Source organism: Rhinoderma darwinii, chromosome 4 (genome assembly GCF_050947455.1).
Source record: "Rhinoderma darwinii isolate aRhiDar2 chromosome 4, aRhiDar2.hap1, whole genome shotgun sequence".
Classification (NCBI taxonomy): Eukaryota; Metazoa; Chordata; class Amphibia; order Anura; family Rhinodermatidae; genus Rhinoderma; species Rhinoderma darwinii.
This window is the reverse complement of record NC_134690.1, coordinates 344,939,590-344,959,392: the sequence shown is the minus strand read 5'-3', so window position 1 is coordinate 344,959,392 and position 19,803 is coordinate 344,939,590. Positions and strand designations below refer to the sequence as shown.

At 39.5% G+C, this 19,803-nt stretch overlaps 1 protein-coding gene across 1 annotated transcript in view; it reads left to right on the top strand.

The window, feature by feature from the left end:
* Positions 1–18,663, top strand: part of ANAPC1 (anaphase promoting complex subunit 1) — a 110,314-nt gene extending 91,651 nt beyond the window's left edge. Inside the window, exons 35-47 of the mRNA XM_075862897.1 lie at positions 567–657; positions 814–864; positions 1,259–1,452; positions 2,193–2,279; positions 3,641–3,758; positions 3,921–3,998; positions 6,273–6,340; positions 8,374–8,512; positions 12,856–12,942; positions 14,475–14,570; positions 15,022–15,220; positions 15,680–15,814; positions 17,924–18,663. Coding sequence (XP_075719012.1) covers positions 567–657; positions 814–864; positions 1,259–1,452; positions 2,193–2,279; positions 3,641–3,758; positions 3,921–3,998; positions 6,273–6,340; positions 8,374–8,512; positions 12,856–12,942; positions 14,475–14,570; positions 15,022–15,220; positions 15,680–15,814; positions 17,924–18,039 — 1,459 coding nt within the window. The 3' untranslated portion in view covers positions 18,040–18,663. The remainder of the gene's footprint in view (positions 1–566; positions 658–813; positions 865–1,258; positions 1,453–2,192; positions 2,280–3,640; positions 3,759–3,920; positions 3,999–6,272; positions 6,341–8,373; positions 8,513–12,855; positions 12,943–14,474; positions 14,571–15,021; positions 15,221–15,679; positions 15,815–17,923) is intronic.
* The last annotated feature ends 1,140 nt before the right edge of the window (positions 18,664–19,803 follow it).

The following is a 19,803-nucleotide window of genomic DNA, read 5'->3' as shown; positions in this document are numbered from 1 at the left end:
TCTTTTTTTGGGGGGGGTTTCTGTATGACTATTAAATGTATATATTCTTAAATATTGCCGTTTTCACACTGAGCTTTCAGAATAAGCTGACACTCCCCGTTTTGTAGAGATCGCTACTAACTCTACACTATTAGTGGTTGTCCCAATTTCATCAGAGGGCAGGATTACAATGGAAGGTAACATCTCTGTTTTGAAGCTGGAGGAAAATAGAACAGGATTACACCATTGGCAATATGTGATGGAGACCGATCATCTCCATCCAGTGATCTGCACGACCTGCCCACAACATGCTTCTGCTGCTTTGTTTTAGGGATCGGTTGGGGTCTCAGTGCTCAGACCCCCACCGATCAAAACTTCTGACATGTAACTATGACATTTTAGAGGTTTTCGGAAAGTTTAGTTACCCTTTAAGTAAATGGTTGGTAAATAATTAGTAAAAAAATGATGTAATAATATTCCCTTTTAGCATTGAGAGAACGGTTCTGGGCCTTGTCAATCCAGTGTTGTTGTACCCAACTACCCTGTGCCCTACTTTTCTGATGATTGTGTTTTTGTATTTTTTCCAGACAAGCTCATGTTTACATTATTGCTGGAGCTTGTCTAGCTTTAGGGTTTCGATTTGCAGGATCTGCCAATCTGGCTGCTTTCAACTGTCTGGTAAGTTGGATATGCACATTTTCTATGATGTTATTTATATATATATATATATATATATATATATATATATATATATATATATATATATGTGTGTGTGTGTATATATATATATATATATCGGTATACTCCTATCTGATCATTTGATTTATTTTACAGTGTAAATTTGCTAAAGACTTTGAATGTCTGTCTGGACAAGGTGGTACCACAGTAAGTAGAATAATGGTCACAGTTCCTCTTCAACTGTGAACAAAATTCATAATACATTATTGAGCCGTGAGGTCAGAAATATTTAGGATTACAGTACAATGGACATTGTCAGTTGTAGGTGTAAACCGTATGCACAGCTCCTGTCCTAGTAGTATTCTATTGACTCTGATGTTGGTTTATGATACTGAAGCTAGGTTTGTACTTGAGGGTATCACTCTGTTGGTTGGGTGGTACAGATGCTGTTTGCCAATCATCCGTTACAATATTGCATTTATTTACCAATATGACATAAGTTTGGGTCTTGCTGAATGCATTTTCCCTTCAATGGTTTTCTTTTTTTATTGTTTGTTTGGAAGGCATAATGAAGACACCAAGTTCTTAAATTCTCTCCAAGACAGGTCATTATAACCTTGAGACGTGTCTGAGTGTGGTGCTCTTGTCTCTTTCCATGGTGATGGCTGGCTCTGGTAATCTCCGAGTTCTCCAGCTGTGCCGATTTATGCACAAGAAGACTGGTGGTGAGATGAACTATGGCTTCCACCTGGCACACCACATGGCTCTGGGACTCTTGTTTTTGGGAGGTGGAAGGTGAATAACCGTGTTTTACTTACAGTAGCTTCTGCAAAATCCATATACCACGTACCTCATGTCAAATACGCGAGCAGACAAAAAACTGTTTCCAATAGAAACAAACTTAATTAGAAACATTATTTTTATACAGAAGGTATTATAGGGGCAATTTATTAACACTGGCGTTTCATTCGCCAGTCTTAATAGAAAGTAAAATTAGATTAAAGTGTGACACATTTATTAAGAGGCAATAGCCTCTTAATAAATGTGTTACATCTTTCAGCCAGGCCTTGCGCCACAATTGTGGGGCAACGACCACGGCCATGCGCAATAAATTCCCCCCATGTCGCCTATCAAATAAAATCTAAACATATTCACCTCGCTGCTCCTATTCTCCCCTCTGGGTCCCTTCATCATTCTAGCATGGTCCAGCACTACAACGTCCTTATGCTGCCCATTGTCAGTACGTTGTATGAGCAGCCCTGGAGTGATGAGGGGAGAAGAGAAGAGGAGCGCCGAGGTGAGTACATATATATATTTTTTTTCATCAAACTGTCCAATAGGATAGGGGCAGAGCTCAGATCTCTACATTGCTACGCCCTATAAAGTGAAATCTACACCAGCTAGGAGCTGAGGTCGATTTCCACTATAACTTACTCCAGTTTTCTGCTCCACTTTTCCTTTGGTTTTGTGGCAACACATTGCTGCATGGTTAAAACACTTTCTGATTATGTGTTGTTCTGTTTTTGTTTTTTTAGATATTCACTGAGCACTTCAAATACTTCTATAGCAGCCCTGCTTTGTGCCCTGTATCCTCATTTTCCTGTCCACAGTACAGATAACCGGTAAGTGGTGTTAGTTTTGAGCTGCTCAATAGAGAACATGGTTCTAATACAAGCAAGAAATGAGAGCGCGGAAGCAGCACTCCGAGAAAAAAAGTGACATTTATTCACCCAGCAGATGCAACGTTTCACTTCCTCAATGGAAGCGTTTTCATGCTTGAGGAAGTGAAACGTTGCATCTGCTGGGTGAATAAATGTCACTTTTTTTCTCAGAGTGCTGCTTCTGTGCTCTCATTTCTTGCTATACATTATATGGGGAGAGGTCACTCCTTAATATTTGAAGCATAGCACGGACCATTTTTTGGTTTTTGTCACAAGTGCTGCTCCTATCTTGCTCTTTATTTTTGGTTCTAATACAAGATACTTATGTTTCTGTCTTATTTATTTTATGTTTATTTGTATTTTTCTTTTACTACAAGTAATGCCACGATATTGTTAATCACACACATACATTGTGCATTCTGAGAGCAGATCATTTTCATTGTTTAAAGGGGTTATCCGTGTTATTATTATTATTTTTTTTATTATAAACGTCTGTAAACGTCCTAAAATAAAAACAAAATCAGTCCTCACCTATTCTTCTCTCCGGCAAACCAGCGCTGACACTTCGGCGGTCCTTCCAGTGTTTGTCTACATGCAGTCAGCATGTGTTGTATTCCTAGAATAAACGCTCAGCATTGGTCGCCATAAAACCAAAAATATGTCACGTCACTGTTGAGCCCTCTGAATGGTTGCGGCGATCACATGCTGCCCGCATGTAAACAAACACTGGTAGTACTAGTTCTCACAAGTGAGTAGGGTTAGCCAGACACTCCGATGCATCGAGGAAAATCTGATATGCCATACAGGTCTTAACCATGGGACTGAACTCTGGGACTCTCTCAGACCCTTAGAATGGGGGAGTCCATGCGCTCAGCTGTTTCTTTATCCCCCCCTAGACCTCAATGGACAGTGGTCCAACCTTCACCGATAAGACATTTATGGCACCAAAGTTATATGGCATAAGTTATTGTGGGGAAAACTTATTTTAAGGGGTTAACTAACTGGACAACATTGTCCATATGTCCTGTATATATAGAGTGGAGGTCCCCTGCAGAGGACCCTCTTTGTTAGCCAGGAGAGCCGCTGAAAAGAGTGGGTGCTGCTCTGGTAGAATTGGTTACATGGTGACACTTCATTCTTCCTAAAGCGGCTGCTGTTTTCCAAATATATATACTCTGTTTCTTTAGTACAGTGCTTCTCTTAGAGATTATTCTAATTTTATAAAATACTCCATAAATGTTTAGCATGTTTTCTCTTTTATCATTATTAGAATATTTTCCAATGACATGTAGGTGAGCACTAACGTCTGTATGTCCAACTAGGTATCACCTACAAGCTTTACGTCATCTCTATGTGCTGGCTGCTGAGCCGAGGCTTTTGGTCCCTGTGGACGTGGACACAATCACTCCCTGTTATGTCCTGCTAGAGGTTACATACAAGGTATACTATATGTGTTCACTATTAGTTGTTTTCTATTGGTTTGGAAGATATGTGATATCAGCGTATGTGTACCATAAGTCTGGAAGGAGAAGAGTTTTGCAACTTCTACAGTGCCATACACATGGATTAAGTGACTGTATTCAGTTGATTTTTAAATTGCAGGGGACTCAATGGTATGAAGAAACCACGGAAGTGCTCATGGCGCCCACATTGCTTCCAGAGTTACATCTACTGAAACAAGTATGTAGTATCAATATCATTCATACACTAATAAGTGAATAATCTGAACATGACAAATCTTGGGAACGTCAAATATAACTTTAGACATGACATTTTGGCGACAAGTAACAAATACTTTTAGAAGTTTTCCTTCTTTTTTTTTTCCTCCTTTTCATCACTGGCATTTTAACTTTACTGAGTTGTAGCCAAAAGCATTCCTATGGTTACAGAAAAAAAGGCAGCTTTATATGTATATCAGAAGTAGTGCAGCAAGAAATTATGTATATGTCCCCACTTATTTTTAGAGCAAACAGGTCCCCATTCTTTCTCAAGGTGAAGAGGTAGCCCTTCTTGTGTTGATGTTCTCTGTTGAAATTAATGGGAATCCCGGGAACCTATGATGGAGGTCTCTGGTAGGTTTTAGTAACACAGGTTTATGTAGAGAGGGACTAATTATATGTGGCCACTTCTCCCAATATAATGATAATTCAGTACATCTCCGTATAGGGATGCACGATGCATCGAAACTTCGATACTGTGCATCCCCAAACAGTTCAATACCGCTATTTCATGTATTTCGATACTTAGCTGTGCGGCCGCACAGCTCAGTATAGTAACACATGAATGTATGAGAGCGGGGCTGCGGCTCTGTAATACAGCCATTACCCCGCTCCGGAGTCCTGACATGTGCGCGCGGTCAGCATGAGGTGATGCGGCCAGCGCTGCACTAATGGGCGGCGGCACTGAAGACAACATGGCGAGCGCACTGCAAAACACCACCATGTTCTGTCTCCAGTGCCTACGCCGCCGCTTATTAGTGCAGCGCCGGCCGCATCCCCTCATGCTGACCGCGCATGCACTTATTGTCAGGAGCGGAGCAATGGCTGTATTACACAGCCATTGTCCCGCTCTATAACGCCGGAGATCAAAGAAACATCTCATCTCCACCGTTATTCCCGTGAATGCTGCGATATAAGCTGACTGCAGCATTCAAGAGGAAAATGAGAAGTGGTATGCCCCTTGGATCGCATCACAGGAATCCCTGTGACGCGATTGAGAGACATACCATATATGGGCAGACAGACCAGAGTCCATTGAAGGACCCCAGGACTGTCTGACCATATTTCCTGTTGTTAGGGCATACTTAGGTATGTCCTAACAACTGCCTGTGTACTATCCGTACACAGGCTAATGTACTGGAATATAGATATATGCCAGTACATTAAAGTTTAGAAATAAAGAGATTTGAAGGTGGGCTGACGCATTTATATGTTCAAAGTATGGCGGGATCACTGTTTGCAATACAGGAAGGATGGAGGAGGTGGAGGGGTTTGGCAAATCAGGGAACAGAGGAAGTACTGCGAGGAGGGGGGGGAGTTTGGTTGTTAGGGTTAGGGAGGGGGAGGTATATGAAGGTACAACTAAAAATGATGAAATGCAAAGTGTAATGTAATTGCAGGAACTTTGTACTAAACACACGATGTTATGCTGTTACTTTGTTTTTCTCCTGTTGAGTGCTTCCTATGTACTTTATCAGAAATGCAAAAGATGTATAATACCGGTTGTATTCTCAATAAAAACTTGTCTGATTTAAAAAAAAAAAAAGTTTAGAAATAAAGTAAAAACATAAAGTAATATTTAAAAAATATACACATACACATTTTTTACAATAAACATTAAAATAGGTCTCAATACATAAAATATACACATTCAGTATTGGTGCGGCCGTAATAACCTGCACAACAATTTTTTTGCATTATTTATGATGTGTACGCTGTAATTTTTTTTTATAAAAACTGCTTTCTATCACTTATTGTGGGGCACGAGGTGTGATGAATTTAACCTCCATGTGCCTCACATTAACCCATTATGACTGAGAAACATAATGGGGTTAATTAGTATTAATGTGAGGCACATGGAGATTCAAAATTCATCACACCTCGCGCCTCACATCAGAAAATGGAAGAACTTTTTTTTTATTACTGTTGGATAAGTATCGTTTTGGTATCGAAATCGCAATACTAAACGAAGTATCGGTATCGAAGTCCAAATTCTGGTATCGTGACATCCCTATCTCCGTACAGAATCTGGGAAAAAATGTCTCTAGATGCGGTAATGTTTGCTTTTTTAAAACCCCCAGTTTCATAAAAAATTTGATATACAACAGAAATTTGGGAGTATGTTGTTAGAGGAAACTGTACAAAAAAGTAAGAGCCCATGAGAAAGAGGAAAAGTAAGAGCCCAAGAAAACAATTGTCTGATTCATTTGCTTTTTTTTTTTCTTTCCACAAACAGATAAAAGTAAAAGGGCCTCGCTATTGGGAAATCATTATTGACTTGCATAAAGGATCTCAACATTTGCAGTAAGTTGAATAAAATCTAAAACCATAAAACTGAGTTAAAAACAACGATATGATCTTTGCAGGATATCTTACAAAAAAGGTTATTTGTCGCTAGACGTTTATGGTGATATAGAGCCAGTATAATTTTACATGAATGGTTGAGAGGACGCTTACTTAACGGCTATGGACACCCTTTAGGGCCTTCTTCTTTTTCTTTTTTTTTTTTCTTCTTTATTGAAATGCTTATATTTAGTGGAAAAAAAGACAGTGATGTTCTAAGCTCAGTTCTGATTAATCCACTTTGACTTGTTCAGAACTGAACTCAGGAGCCGCTGTCAGCCGAACAGTCAGTGGAGCACACTGACTGATTCAACTCAGAACAGCTTTCTGCAGCTTCTATGTACTGTGAAGCATAGAAGCTGCAGAAGAGAATCAGTGCATTTTTTATTTATTTTTTAAAGTCTATTACAAAAGTATCTTTTATCACTATAAAATGCATTTCAATAATATATATAGAAAAAAAAACACCCCAAAGCTTGTCCATAGCCTTCAAATTAAACTACCTGGTATCCTTAGGATATATTTTGTGCGGATGCGTTGCCTTGAAGGTGTGGAAGACATATCTTGGGAAAACCAGGTAGTGTATACCATAGACAACAAACCTGAGGGATTTTCTGATTCACCCTATTATTTCCTCTTATGGGAACGATTTTAAATATTTTTATTGAGACTATTCATTAAAGTAGAGCCATGATTTCTCATTATTTGCCTGGTTATACCAAAAAAACTGTCTTTTCCATTATGTAGCATTATTGTTCTATTCAGCCATTTTTATATCGAAATATTATAGTTTAAGTTGTGGCCACGATAATTTAAAATAAAACAGAAATCTCAAGTGTGGGGACAAATCTTACAGGTAATCGGTCACGTTGAAAATGCAGCGCGCAAAATTATGGTCACTAGTCGGCAGCACATCTCCCTGTGTAGAGGGTGCTGCCAACGTGATGCAAATGCATGGGAACAAGTGATCGTAAGAACAATTGTACATCCCCATACTTAGAGATCGTTGCTCCATGTGAATGGAGCAAACGAGCGCCGATCAACCAACACTATGTTGCCGATCGGCGTTTGTTAAAGGTGGTTACACGTGTTCTAGATCTGCCCGTGTAAAACCACCTTTAGGCATGAAATAACTAGGAAATTGGGCTGAATGACTAGATCCGATACTATGCAGCAACATTCATCCTGTCTCACTTACAATAGCTTGAACAGGTACAGTATTCAAGTTCTTGCTCCATATAATGTGGTCTTAAAATGTTTCAGCGTTAACCAGTGAACACCAGCTCTGCTTTTTTTGAAAATATAATTTGATGTCCTGTCTACTGCCTGATTAACTATTTCCTATCATTTATGTACAGTATATAGTGGATACACATTGCAAAGTTCTGAACAGAGAAAGCATTCTCTTCAGTCCTTGTACATACAGGGGATGCAATACCCAGAGAAAACACATGCAAATATAGGGAGAACATACAAATTCCGTGCAATTGTTGCCCTGGTCATATTTAAACCCCAGGTTTGCAATGCTGTAGTGTTTAAAAGGTTATCCAGGATGTGATTTTTTTTCTTTTTAGTGGCTGGAAATGAAATAAGCCAAAAAAAGCAATACTTACCTTTCCTTGCCCCCAGCGCGAACGCTGTTGGTTGTTTACATGCACGTAGCATGTAACTGCTGTAGCCAATCAGACGGCTCAGCGCGGCTTACCGATGACTAATAGCATTTCTGCCATAATGCCAGAAAGACAATATATGGCTGCTGAACCCTCAGATTGGCTGCAGCGGTTACATGCAAACAACCAACAGGAGTGCCGCCGGAGCCTCAGAGCTGGATTGCTGGGGCAAGGATAGGTAAGTATGGCTTTTTTTAATTTATTTCATTTCCAGTCCTTAATAAAAAATGTTCACATCCCAGATAACCCCTTTAACCTCTGGCTTTAGTGCAAGAACAACTAAACTAACTTTAAAGCTGTTGTCTCTATGTGTTTCTCTTTTAGGTCTATTTTATGTAAGGATGGTGTTCTGTATGTAAAACTCCGGGCTGGACAGCTTTCCTATAAGGAGGACCCCATGGGCTGGAGAAGTCTACTTGCGCAGAGTGTTACTCACAGAAACTCAGAAGCTCGTAGTTTTAAGGTACTTTATGTCATTATTGACGGTTGCTTCCACGTTGGTGTTCTTATTTTTTAATTGGCATAATGGCATGTAGAAATAAGGGCAGCATTTTCATAGACCTCTTACAGCGCCTCTATTAAGTGTCAGTGAAGCAGAAAATGAGGGCAAAATAATAGGGAATATTCTAATGATTTTTGTTGCTTGGATATTCCAGTGCTAAGAAGCATAGGTTCACCTTTTTCTCACCATTTTATACATTTAAATCCACAAAAAGTAGAGTAATTTCGTAAATACTTTACATGACATATCTTGTGCTGATCCCGAGTCTGTCTTATAGTTTGGAGCTGCATTCACAGTCCTGGCTTTAGAGCTGACATCTCTCAGCATCCCGTGCTAGATCAGTGTCTACATAAAGCTTGCTCTGGTGATCTGAATTCTGAATAGTTACATCAATACAATAGGTGCAGTACAGTAATTGGAGCAGAAAAACTAGCTGCCTCATTGGAGCTCAGCTGAGCCGTTGGGGATATATTTTAAGACGAAGTTGTTGACTATTTCCAATGACTATAAGCAGAACTGTGAATACAGCTCTGAACCAATGCTGGATTAGTACAAGATAAGTATTGCAATGTATTTACAAAGTTACTCAGAATATATCTATATGTACAGTGGTGTTCAAAGGGGAACCCATTCTTTACATCTGTCTTTGCGTTCCTAATAAATAACAAGTATATTTTTGAGTAGCTCCTTCAGCCCAAGGCATTGGCATTTGAAGTGCTGAGTAAAGTAACATGTGTTTAGCCAGTTTTGCTTGAGCGTAATACATAAGGTCCCTATGATGCTAGTTCAGATGATAAGTTTGTCGCTGTGATACAGGCACCATAATGCGCCCATATTATACTTGTGAGAAACTGAACTTAAGGCGCAGAAATGCTATAATCGGCAAGGCAGATGGTCCATACATGTTATTCTTTAGCAGTAAACTATAAAATGTTTTGTTTTTCATTGGTTTCTTTGAAATATGATCAAATGCTTTTGTTTATGAAAGTAATTGTGAAAAATCTAGGAAGAGGATGGGTGGGGTGACTACAGCTGTGTACAATCCTATGACGCACAATTTCCGAGAAATCAACTGGCTTTAATCCCACATCTCTGCTTGGGTCATTTGTGCCCAACGAGTTTTACAGAGAAACACTCAAGACTTTTTATTCCTTACTTTGATTTTAAAGAAGTGTTTATTTTCCTATTAATTGAAGACAACCCCTTCATTGTTTATCCAGGCACAGTGGCCTGTCTATACATGCGGCTGTACCTGGTACTGCGGCTCAGCACCATTCATTTGAATAGTACTGAGCTTGCAGTACCAGGCACAGCCCCTTTATTCTGCGGTGGTGGTCCCAGAAACCCTCTTTTAAACAGTCTGATCACATATATCCATCTGTAATGATAATGATTTTTATTGTATTAGCACTCACTTGTGACTGAGAGTTTGTTATCCACATGTAAAAATCGCAATTATCTTGCAGTATTTGTCCCTTTAACAACCCCTTAATGGAAAAGAAATCGGAATGCGGGTCAGAGCAAATCTTTGTTAATGGCTCGCTTAAAGAGGCTCTGTCACCAGATTTTGCAGCCCCTATCTGCTATTGCAGCAGATCGGCGCTGCAATGTAGATTACAGTAACGTTTTTATTTTTAAAAAACGAGCATTTTTGGCCAAGTTATGACCATTTTCGTATTTATGCAAAAGTACAACTGGGCGTGTTGAAAAGTAAAAGTACAACTGGGCGTGTATTATGTGCGTACATCGGGGCGTGTTTACTACTATTACTAGCTGGGCGTTGTGTATAGAAGTATCATCCACTTCTCTTCACAACGCCCAGCTTCTGGCAGTGCAGCACTGTGACGTCACTCACAGGTCCTGCATCGTGTCGGCACCAGAGGCTACAGTTGATTCTGCAGCAGCATCAGCATTTGCAGGTAAGTAGCTACATCGACTTACCTGCAAACGCCGATGCTGCTGCAGAATCATCTGTAGCCTCTGGTGCCGACACGATGCAGGACCTGTGAGTGACGTCACAGTGCTGCACTGCCAGAAGCTGGGCGTTGTGAAGAGAAGTGGATGACACTTCTATACACAACGCCCAGCTAGTAATAGTAGTAAACACGCCCCGATGTACGCACATAATACACGCCCAGTTGTACTTTTACTTTTCAACACGCCCAGTTGTACTTTTGCAAGCCTCATTTGCATAAATACAAAAATGGTCATAACTTGGCCAAAAATGCTCGTTTTTTAAAAATAAAAACGTTACTGTAATCTACATTGCAGCGCCGATCTGCTGCAATAGCAGATAGGGGCTGCAAAATCTGGTGACAGAGCCTCTTTAAACTATTATGAGACCCGTTCTCCTCTATCTTTTCTTCCTTAAGTCTAAGCTGATTTTAATGCAGGCACGAAGCTGAAAATAAAGGTGCATCTCCCCCCAAATAATAAAATGTACATGCACATATGGATGCTTCTTCTCTTAGGCCCCCTGCACACAGACGTAGTCGGAATCACAGTCCTTGATTACGGGCACTAACAGCCGCGGACAGTCATCTGCATGTGCGGGCCGTGCTCCCATTATAAAGTATAGGAGCACGGTCCGTAAAATCAAACAGGACATGTCCTATTTTTTTCGGATCATCTCTACGGGCCGGAAACCTTCCCGTAAATATACGAGAAGGTGTCCGTGGGCCAGAGAAATTAATGGATCTGTATTTCTGACCTGCAGTCACGGTCCGTAATTGCGGATTAAAATTACGGTCGTGTGCATATGGGGCCTTAGTCTGGACCAGTGTTCCCCAACCAGCGACTCTCAGGACCTCTGCGTGTGGCTCCTGCTATTGGCAGCAGGCATATAATATTGTACCCCAATGGCACCAGCATGAATCTTGTTACCTAGGTAGAACCATATCACTGGTATTTGGCTCCTAGGTTAGGATCATGTATAAGACATGATGCCCATAATTACTGTATTATGTAACTAGTTACCAAGAGTGCATTCATGTACACCCAGACTGTTCCCTGCTCTCTCCCCTTCCTCTTGGCACTTTTTGTAATGTAATCCCAATATGAGCATCTGTATTAAAGTTGCAATAACCGGTCCTCACCCACACTGATCTGAGCGTCATTCAGTATTGTGTCTGTAGTACGTACGTTGTACGGCCGTCTGAATTAGGAAAAAATGTCTGCTTTTTTTTTCCAGAAACCGCGCCACGCTTATCCATGTGCTGTGTATGGTATTGCAATACCAGACCCAGCCAGTGGAAAGTGTAGCACTGTTTCCCTGGGGGGCAGATCTCTTCTTTTTTCATATTTGTAATCCCAGACGACTCCTTTAAAGTTTCTATTTATTTTAGTGGAGGTTGGGAGAAAAATAAAAAATAAAATAAATTTAGATATGAAAATTATAAGTAATACTTATAGGATTTTAAGAGTGCACCTGCAGGCAATTTTTTAATGTTGAACAAATAACTAGAACTACACTTTAAAGGCTTATTCCCGTCTTATAAACTGATGGCATATCGCTAGGACTCTATGTTTTCCCTGCACAGTTTTTCCTGGCTGGGCACTGAACTCTAGCCAGACCCATTCACTTGAATGGGGCTGTACAGGCAAAAGCAGTGAAGAGGACGCAGTGCTAAATTATTGCTGCGGAACCTTCATTCTCAGAATCGGTGGGGTGCCAGAGGTCAGAACCTCCACCAATCATGATGGGAATGCATATTCTAGAGATAAGATTCCGATGACCATTTAAAAGGGGTATTTCCAGAATGGACAATGATCATCTATCCGCAGGCTAGGTGAGAAAGGTCTGATCGCTGAGGCCCCCCCGATCACTAGAACTGATCACTCACTGCACGATTGCACTGAGGAGAACTCAGAATGGAGCGTCTGTAGGACTGACCAAGACAGCCGAGTACAGCACTCGGCTGTTTGCGTCAGTCGCATAGACATGTATTCAAGCTCCTCCTCACTGCTGTGGGGGCCTTGACTCACATTCAAGACCCCCATTCTAGTGATCGGTGAAGCCCGAAGCAATCAGACACTTTATTACCTATTCTGCGGATAGGTAATATTTGTCTATTCTGGGAATACCCCTTGTAAGTTTCCTCATAGTCCTTAGTATTAATTATGACTCTGTGTAAGTGTATTCTTTATTCAGTGTTTCATTCATTGCTACAGTTCGAATGCATGAATTTATGAATAAGTGCTTGTTTACAGTCAAGGAGGCCTTTTAGAATTTCCCGTAATTTGGGTTATAAAACATGTGCCTGATAAATGGAATAACACAGAGTTCTTCCTTCCTTCCTGATTAGCCTGAGGCCATTTCTGCTTTCACATCTGATCCAGCACTCCTGTCATTTGCAGAATATTTCTGTAAACCAACAACTGACCTGGGCCAGGTAATATAGAGTTTGTTTAATTCTATGTATTGGGGCGAGAAGATTACCCATTACTCAGACTTTAAATTGTAAATGGATTTTATTTGTTAGGTTAGGGCGATGCAGATTTGCCTGCAGTTTGCTGTTCAATTGCGGCATTACAGCGATTTGCAGATGACTTCAATGTTGGAAGGTTGGAAAGACCCATGTCGCCATTTAAAAAATCCAACCATTTTTTTTATTTATTTTTTTACAAGGCCACTGGCGTAGGAAAACATTAAAGTCACCTGCAACATACGGTAATGCAGCGACTCTTGTCATCGGGGAGCCGTAGCCTAAAAGTTGTCTTACTCAAAAGGGTTTTGTTCTTATTTTTTTCATTTTTTTCTTTCTTTAAAATCAGATTATATGAGGCAAAAACAAAGTATCTATCAGCCAAAGAACCACTTATCACGTTGAGAACAATAGGTCAACAGTTAAAGTGAACCTGCAAATTTAACCCCTTAAGGACACGGCCAATTTTGGCCTTGAGGACAGAGCAATTTTTTTTTACATTTCCCTCTTTGCATCCCGACGCTCATAACGCTTTTATTTTTTGTACGACGTAGTTGTATGAGACTTTGTTTTTTGCGGGACGAGTTGTACTTTATGTACGTACCATTTTTTGGTACAAATACATTATCGTTTAATTTCTATACATTTTTAATTAGATTAAAATGCAGAAAAAAAGCAGTTGCGCAGCAGTTTTAATATTTTTTTTTTTACACCATACACCGATCATCATAAATAATGTTATACATTTGTTGTACAGTTTGTTACGGTCGTGGCGATACCAAATATGTCTATATTATTTCATGTTTTGGGACTTATATTTGAAAAAGTTTATTTATTATAAAAAATTTGTGTTTCTGTGTATTTTATTTACTTTTTATTTATTTATTTATTTATTTACCATTATTTTTTTTTTTACATTCATTTAACTTTTTTTTTTAATCCCATAAAGGGATTTATCATTTTGATTTTGATTTTGTAACTGTAATGTACTGGCATAGATCTATATGCCAGTACATTAGCCTGTTACTGATTGTACACAGGCAGTTGTTAGGGCATACCTCAGTATGCCCTAACAACAGGAAATATGTTCAGACAGCCCTGGGGTCCTTCACTGGACCCTGGGCTGTCTGGCCATACGAGTTGTGGGCTTTGATCGCATCACAGTTATTTTCTGTGACGCGATCAATGTGCAGTCCCCCCTCTTTGAACGCCGCGATCAGCTTTCATCGCGGCGTTCAAAGGGTTGACAGCGGAGAGAAGATGTTTCTCTCCTCTCCGCTGTCAGAGCGGGGCCGTGGCTGTGTATTACAGCCGTTGCCCCGCTCTCGATCGCGTGCACAGACGCGCGCAGAGACGGCTGTCTCACAGGACGAGTATGCTCGTCCTAATGCGCGAAGTGCTCGCCGCTCAGGACGAGCATACTCGTCCTGTGTCGGCAACCAGTTAAATATTGAAAATATGTGTATTCGTTACCTAAATCATATCTTTTATATTGTCAGAAACAAGAAATCTTGGACTTGTTTTCATCAATCTTGTATGAGTGTGTAACTCAAGAGAACCCAGAGATGCTTCCTGCCTACATTGCAATCGACCAGGTAAGATAATATATTCTTTACTTGTATTTAATGTTTACTCCAGACTGTGCTATTATTTCAATTACATAGGGTTAAGGGGATTAAAGGCATCCTAGAAAATAAATTACTATGTCTATGAGTTAAATAGACTCCTAAATGTAACCTGAGTTAAATAGACTCCTAACTGTAACCTTCACATTTGACGGGAAGCTCCACTTTAAGCTAAGATTACCTATAAATTAAATGTAATATCTAGTATCTTTGTACTCAATTTGCAATAGTCTCATTTTAATGAGTTAGGATGTGGCTGGTGTACAAGGAGTTGAACGCTTAAAATAATCCCTCTCCTGATAAACCTCCCCCAATGTCAGCTGATCTGATGGGTCGCTACTGGATCTTACAGCAATTACATATCATTGCTAGTAGGTTATAGGACTTGTATGTCCTGGATAATATTTTCTTTATTCCAAAGGCTGTGAGAAGACTTGAAAGAAGAGAAACAACAGAAACGTTTGAACTGTGGCAGATCAAGTTGGTTCTAGAGTTCTTTAGTTCACAGGGCCTTCAGGAAAGGATGAAGAGGAACACCAACCGCGGACTCTTTATGAACTCTGAGTTTTTGCCAGTGATGAAATGCGCCATAGATAATACCCTAGACCAGTGGCTGCAGTGTAAGTTGTGTAGCATGTGCATAATAAAATTGTGGCTAACTATATTGTATACAGTTTAGCGAAAAGGATTCAAGATTTACCTTATTTGTGCTGCCATATATTTGTTCATATTATTTAGGTAACCTGTAAGCCACCCCTTCTTCTAAATGAATAACCCCAATTCTGCCAATCCTCCGTTGTAATCCATCGATTCCTTTTATTAATTAGGTCACCGGCATCTGAATTTTCTCTAGCTCTGCTACACTGGTTCTCAAAACCACACAGTATTCCTTGTATGGTCTATTTTGTGATTTGTATAGAGGAAAATCTGTCTTTATCCTGTGCATTTATGCCTCGTAATATGTAATGATGAAATATCATTGTTTTATGTTCATAAAGTTTTTTTTGTTTTTTTGCTTGCAAAGAATGACAAGTGATATAAACCAATGATGAATATAAATATCCCTTGTTTTCTGGCAGGTGGTGGGGATGTTTCACTTCACTCCTATTTAGCTGTTCAGTCTGTCGAAGACTCTCGGCTCAGTATGTTGGCCTGTTTCTTGGTTTACTACTCTGTGCCAGCGCCAAAAGAATTAACTGAAGGAAGACTGGAAGGTATTTTTATTTAACCCTTTTTAAACGTACATTCCGCTAAATTGGTACTTTATATCTATAATGTTTGAGAGTGCCGTGTGCGGGTGAATCGAAACAGAAGGAAATTTAATTCATAAGAAATTTCTCATCACGTTACTTTAAAGTGTAACTAAACTTTTGAAAAGCTTTTGACATGTCATAGTGACATGTCAGACGTTTTGATCAGTGGGGGTCCGAGCACTGAGACCCCCCACTGATGACTAAAACAAAGCGGCAGAAGCGCTCGTGTGAGTGTTTTACCACTTTTTTTCTGATCGGCTTTCCTCGGAAGGCCAAGCTGTATACGGACCGATAGGCTTTCTATTGAGCCTGTACACCGCTTGCTCGCCTTTCCGATGAAAGTCGATCAGAAGCGACGATACACCGTTGTCACCCGACTGCTTCATTTTAGCGATCAGTGGGGGTCTCTGTGCTCGGACCCCCACCTATCAAAACTCCTGACCTATCACTAAGACATGTCAAAAGTTTTTAAAAAGTTTAGTTACCCTTTAAGAATTTTAAGCCTATTATATTGTGTATCGAGGGAGTGGCAAATATCAATTATTTGTCATTGCTAAGTAATATTCACAACATCTATTATGTACACAGCATTGTTTTCATTTCACAAGTTTTATTGTTTTACATAATAAAGCAGGATGAATATAACGGTTTGGCAGAACAAATCAAAAATCAGCATAAATATGTTGCACAAACAGCAAAATTACAATTCAGTATAAACAATCAAAAAAAGAAGAAAAGATGGATTTAGAAAAATAGGGGGAAGCAAGAAAAGAGGAGGAGAAAGAAGGGATAGGGGACTGGGTGTCTGGACTGCACAATGTATGAGTTAACATATGTGATCCATGGCAACCATATTTTTTATTTAATTTTTTTAAATTGTTTTATATAAAAGTAAAACAACAGGGTCAATTAGACATAAACATCATAATAAGATGTATCAAACATTCAGGCGGACAATAAAAAAGTGAAATGGGACAATAAGCATAAGGAGTAAAACATGTATCCCACACGCAGGTAGGCAATAAAGTATCTTAGAAAATCACATTACTTCCAGCAATTATACCTTAGCAAAACCTCAATGCCCTAACTGTGCAGTGAGATTAGAGGAGCACCAACTACCCAATATTAAAGTAAATTTAGCAGGACGTCCACGGTTCTTGTATACAACTTTCTCGTACGGAAGGACATCATTGATCAGTTTACGCCATTGGGCGATCGTCGGTGTCCTATCAGCCATCCTTCGCGTAGCCACCGCCTTCCTAGCCATGAAAAGCCCCCGTCCTCCGACATCAAGCCCAATAAACACAATTTTGGATCAAGTTGGGGACCATATTTTATCAAACCTCTTATGTTTATCTAAAAAGAATGCTAGAGAGTTTCTCATTAATAAAAATCCACCAAGTTTCTGTTTAAGTAAAAGTCAACCACTGGTCTCTTCCAAAATCGAGCAATGGCATATGTAAGAAGAAGTGCAAGAGTGGCGAGGTATATCTGACGGGACGTAATTAGGTAAAGTCCCCTGAGGTGACTTTCTTAAATCATAATGAGTAAACCACGTAGATAAGATCGTAGAACGTAAGTTAAAACCTACACACCATAGGACATGTCCGCTACACATGATATATAGTCTCTGCTTGTCCCCATCCCCTAATAGTCAGCATTGTTTGAGTAAGAAAATATGAATGGCGCCAAAGCGCTCAAGTTGTAAATATAACAACTTAAAAGTATTCGGGAATTCTTAGTTAATAGAGGAGGGGGGTGTTCCCTTTTCAGGTTCCTAATCTTTTAGCCAGAGTGGAGAGCAGATACAAAGCGGTTTCCTATGCCCCACATTCCATACGTCAAATATTTCAGGACACTCACATAGCTACTCTGGGGGTTAATCATATTTTTAACTCCTCCTCAACCACCTATGACTTTCTGTTTCCCATGCAAGTGATTTTTGTTGGGGCACTTTAAAATATTTCATGTCTGTCTTTACTCGTGGAAACGTATGAATAAAATTAATTTTAAAATATATTTTCAGTGGTTACTTGTTTAAAGAATAAAATTTATTTCATTTTCGTATAGGAAGTAATAGCTTCTCTGAGCTCCTCTTGAAATTCCGAGACCTCAAAATGCCAGTGAGAGCTTTACTTAGACTTGCACCACTCCTCCTTGGAAATGCGCAATCTATGGTCCTCTAGCAAATCTCAGGTTGACTGAAACAGAGATCTTGAAAGCTTCAAGTCAATTCAGGGAGATCAATGTCGTCAAGACAATGAGCTTTGTCGGTGACTTGGGAAAAGTTAATAAAATCGTGTAAGTGAATATCATAAAAACTGTTGTCGCACCTAGCAGTCCAGCAGATTTAGTTGTGGTATCGCGATATTGTGGTTGCTGTTGGATACAACTTGTTTTCCATACAATTTAAGCACCTACTTGATGTCCCCCAAAGTTTGTTGTAAGAGAGAGGGCATAGAAGACGTGATATTTTTACTATAATGGAGACATTCATATTGAGAAGAGGAGAGAAATGAGAACATATCTTTCCACCTTCCTCTCACTGTTTGTATTACTACAAGCAATAATTTAATTGACTGTGGTCAAGTTTGTAGGATGCACAAATGCTTGAAAAGTTAAACCGACAAAGGAAGGGAGAACGTGGGGTTTACAGTGATTTGTTCTCCATTTGATAGATCAAGGCCAAAATGAAGTGCAGTCATGTTTCTTTTGTCTTAACTTGTTTATTTCTATTATAAGTATCAAATTGTGATGCTGCAAAATGTTTGTACATAATGTTTTGTTACAATAAAAACAGAAAAGCAATGCCTCATTTGTTTTTGTTTTACTTTCCTCTTGCCTATTGTATTCATTATTTATAGAATGTTGTGTGTATGAATGTTAAAATAATATTAACCCCTTCCCGCCGCAGCCCTTTTTCAGATTTTCATTTTAGTTTTTTCCTCTCCACCTTCCAAAAGCCAGAACTTCTTTATTTTTCCGTCTAAATAGTCGTATGAGGGCTTGATTTTTGCGGGGCGAGTTGTAGTTTTTCATAGCACGATTTATTTTGCCATATAATGTACTAGGAAACGGGGAAAAATTATTTGTGGGGTAGAAAATGAAAAAAAACAGCGATTCCTCCACGTTTTTTTTTGCGCACCCTTTTTACGGAATTCACTGTGCAATTAAAACAACATGTGAACATTATTCTGTGGGTCAATACGTTTACGGCGATACCAAATATATATTGTTTTTTCTATATTTTTACTACTTTTACAAGTAAAAACTTAAGTGCAAAAAATAAAATTTATTTTGTGTCGCCAAATTTCGAGAGCCATAACTTTTTTATTTTTCCGTCGATTAAGTGGTATGAGGGCTTATTTTTTGTGGGATAAGCTGTAGTTTTTAAAGATACCATTTTGGTGTACATGCGATGGTTTGATCACTTTTTATTTCATTTTCTGTGGGAGAGAAGGTGACCAAAAAATAGACATTCTGGCGTATTTATTTATTTTTTACGGCGTTCACCGTGCGGGTTAAATAATGATATATTGTAATAGTTCAGACTTTTACGGATGCGGCGATACCAATTATGTTTATTTATTTATTTTTTTACTATGCTCTAGGGGGAAAATGGGAAACGGTGTTTTTTTTTTTTTTTTTACTTACATTTTTTTTAAGTAAACGTTAACTCATTTTTACTTCGTTAGATCGCTTGCACGATATACTGCAATACTAATGTATTGCAGTATATCGTGACAGACATCTAATAAGCCCTGCCGGAGGCAGGGCCTAATAGGTGCACAAAGATGGCGGACCTGGGGGCCTTCATTAGGCCGCCATAGCAACCATCACCCCCCCCCCTGCGATTGCGTTGCGGGGGGCCCGATGAGCTGTTTCTAACGATTTAAATGCTGCGGTCGCTATTGACCGCAGCATTTAACGAGTTATACAAGCGGATCGCG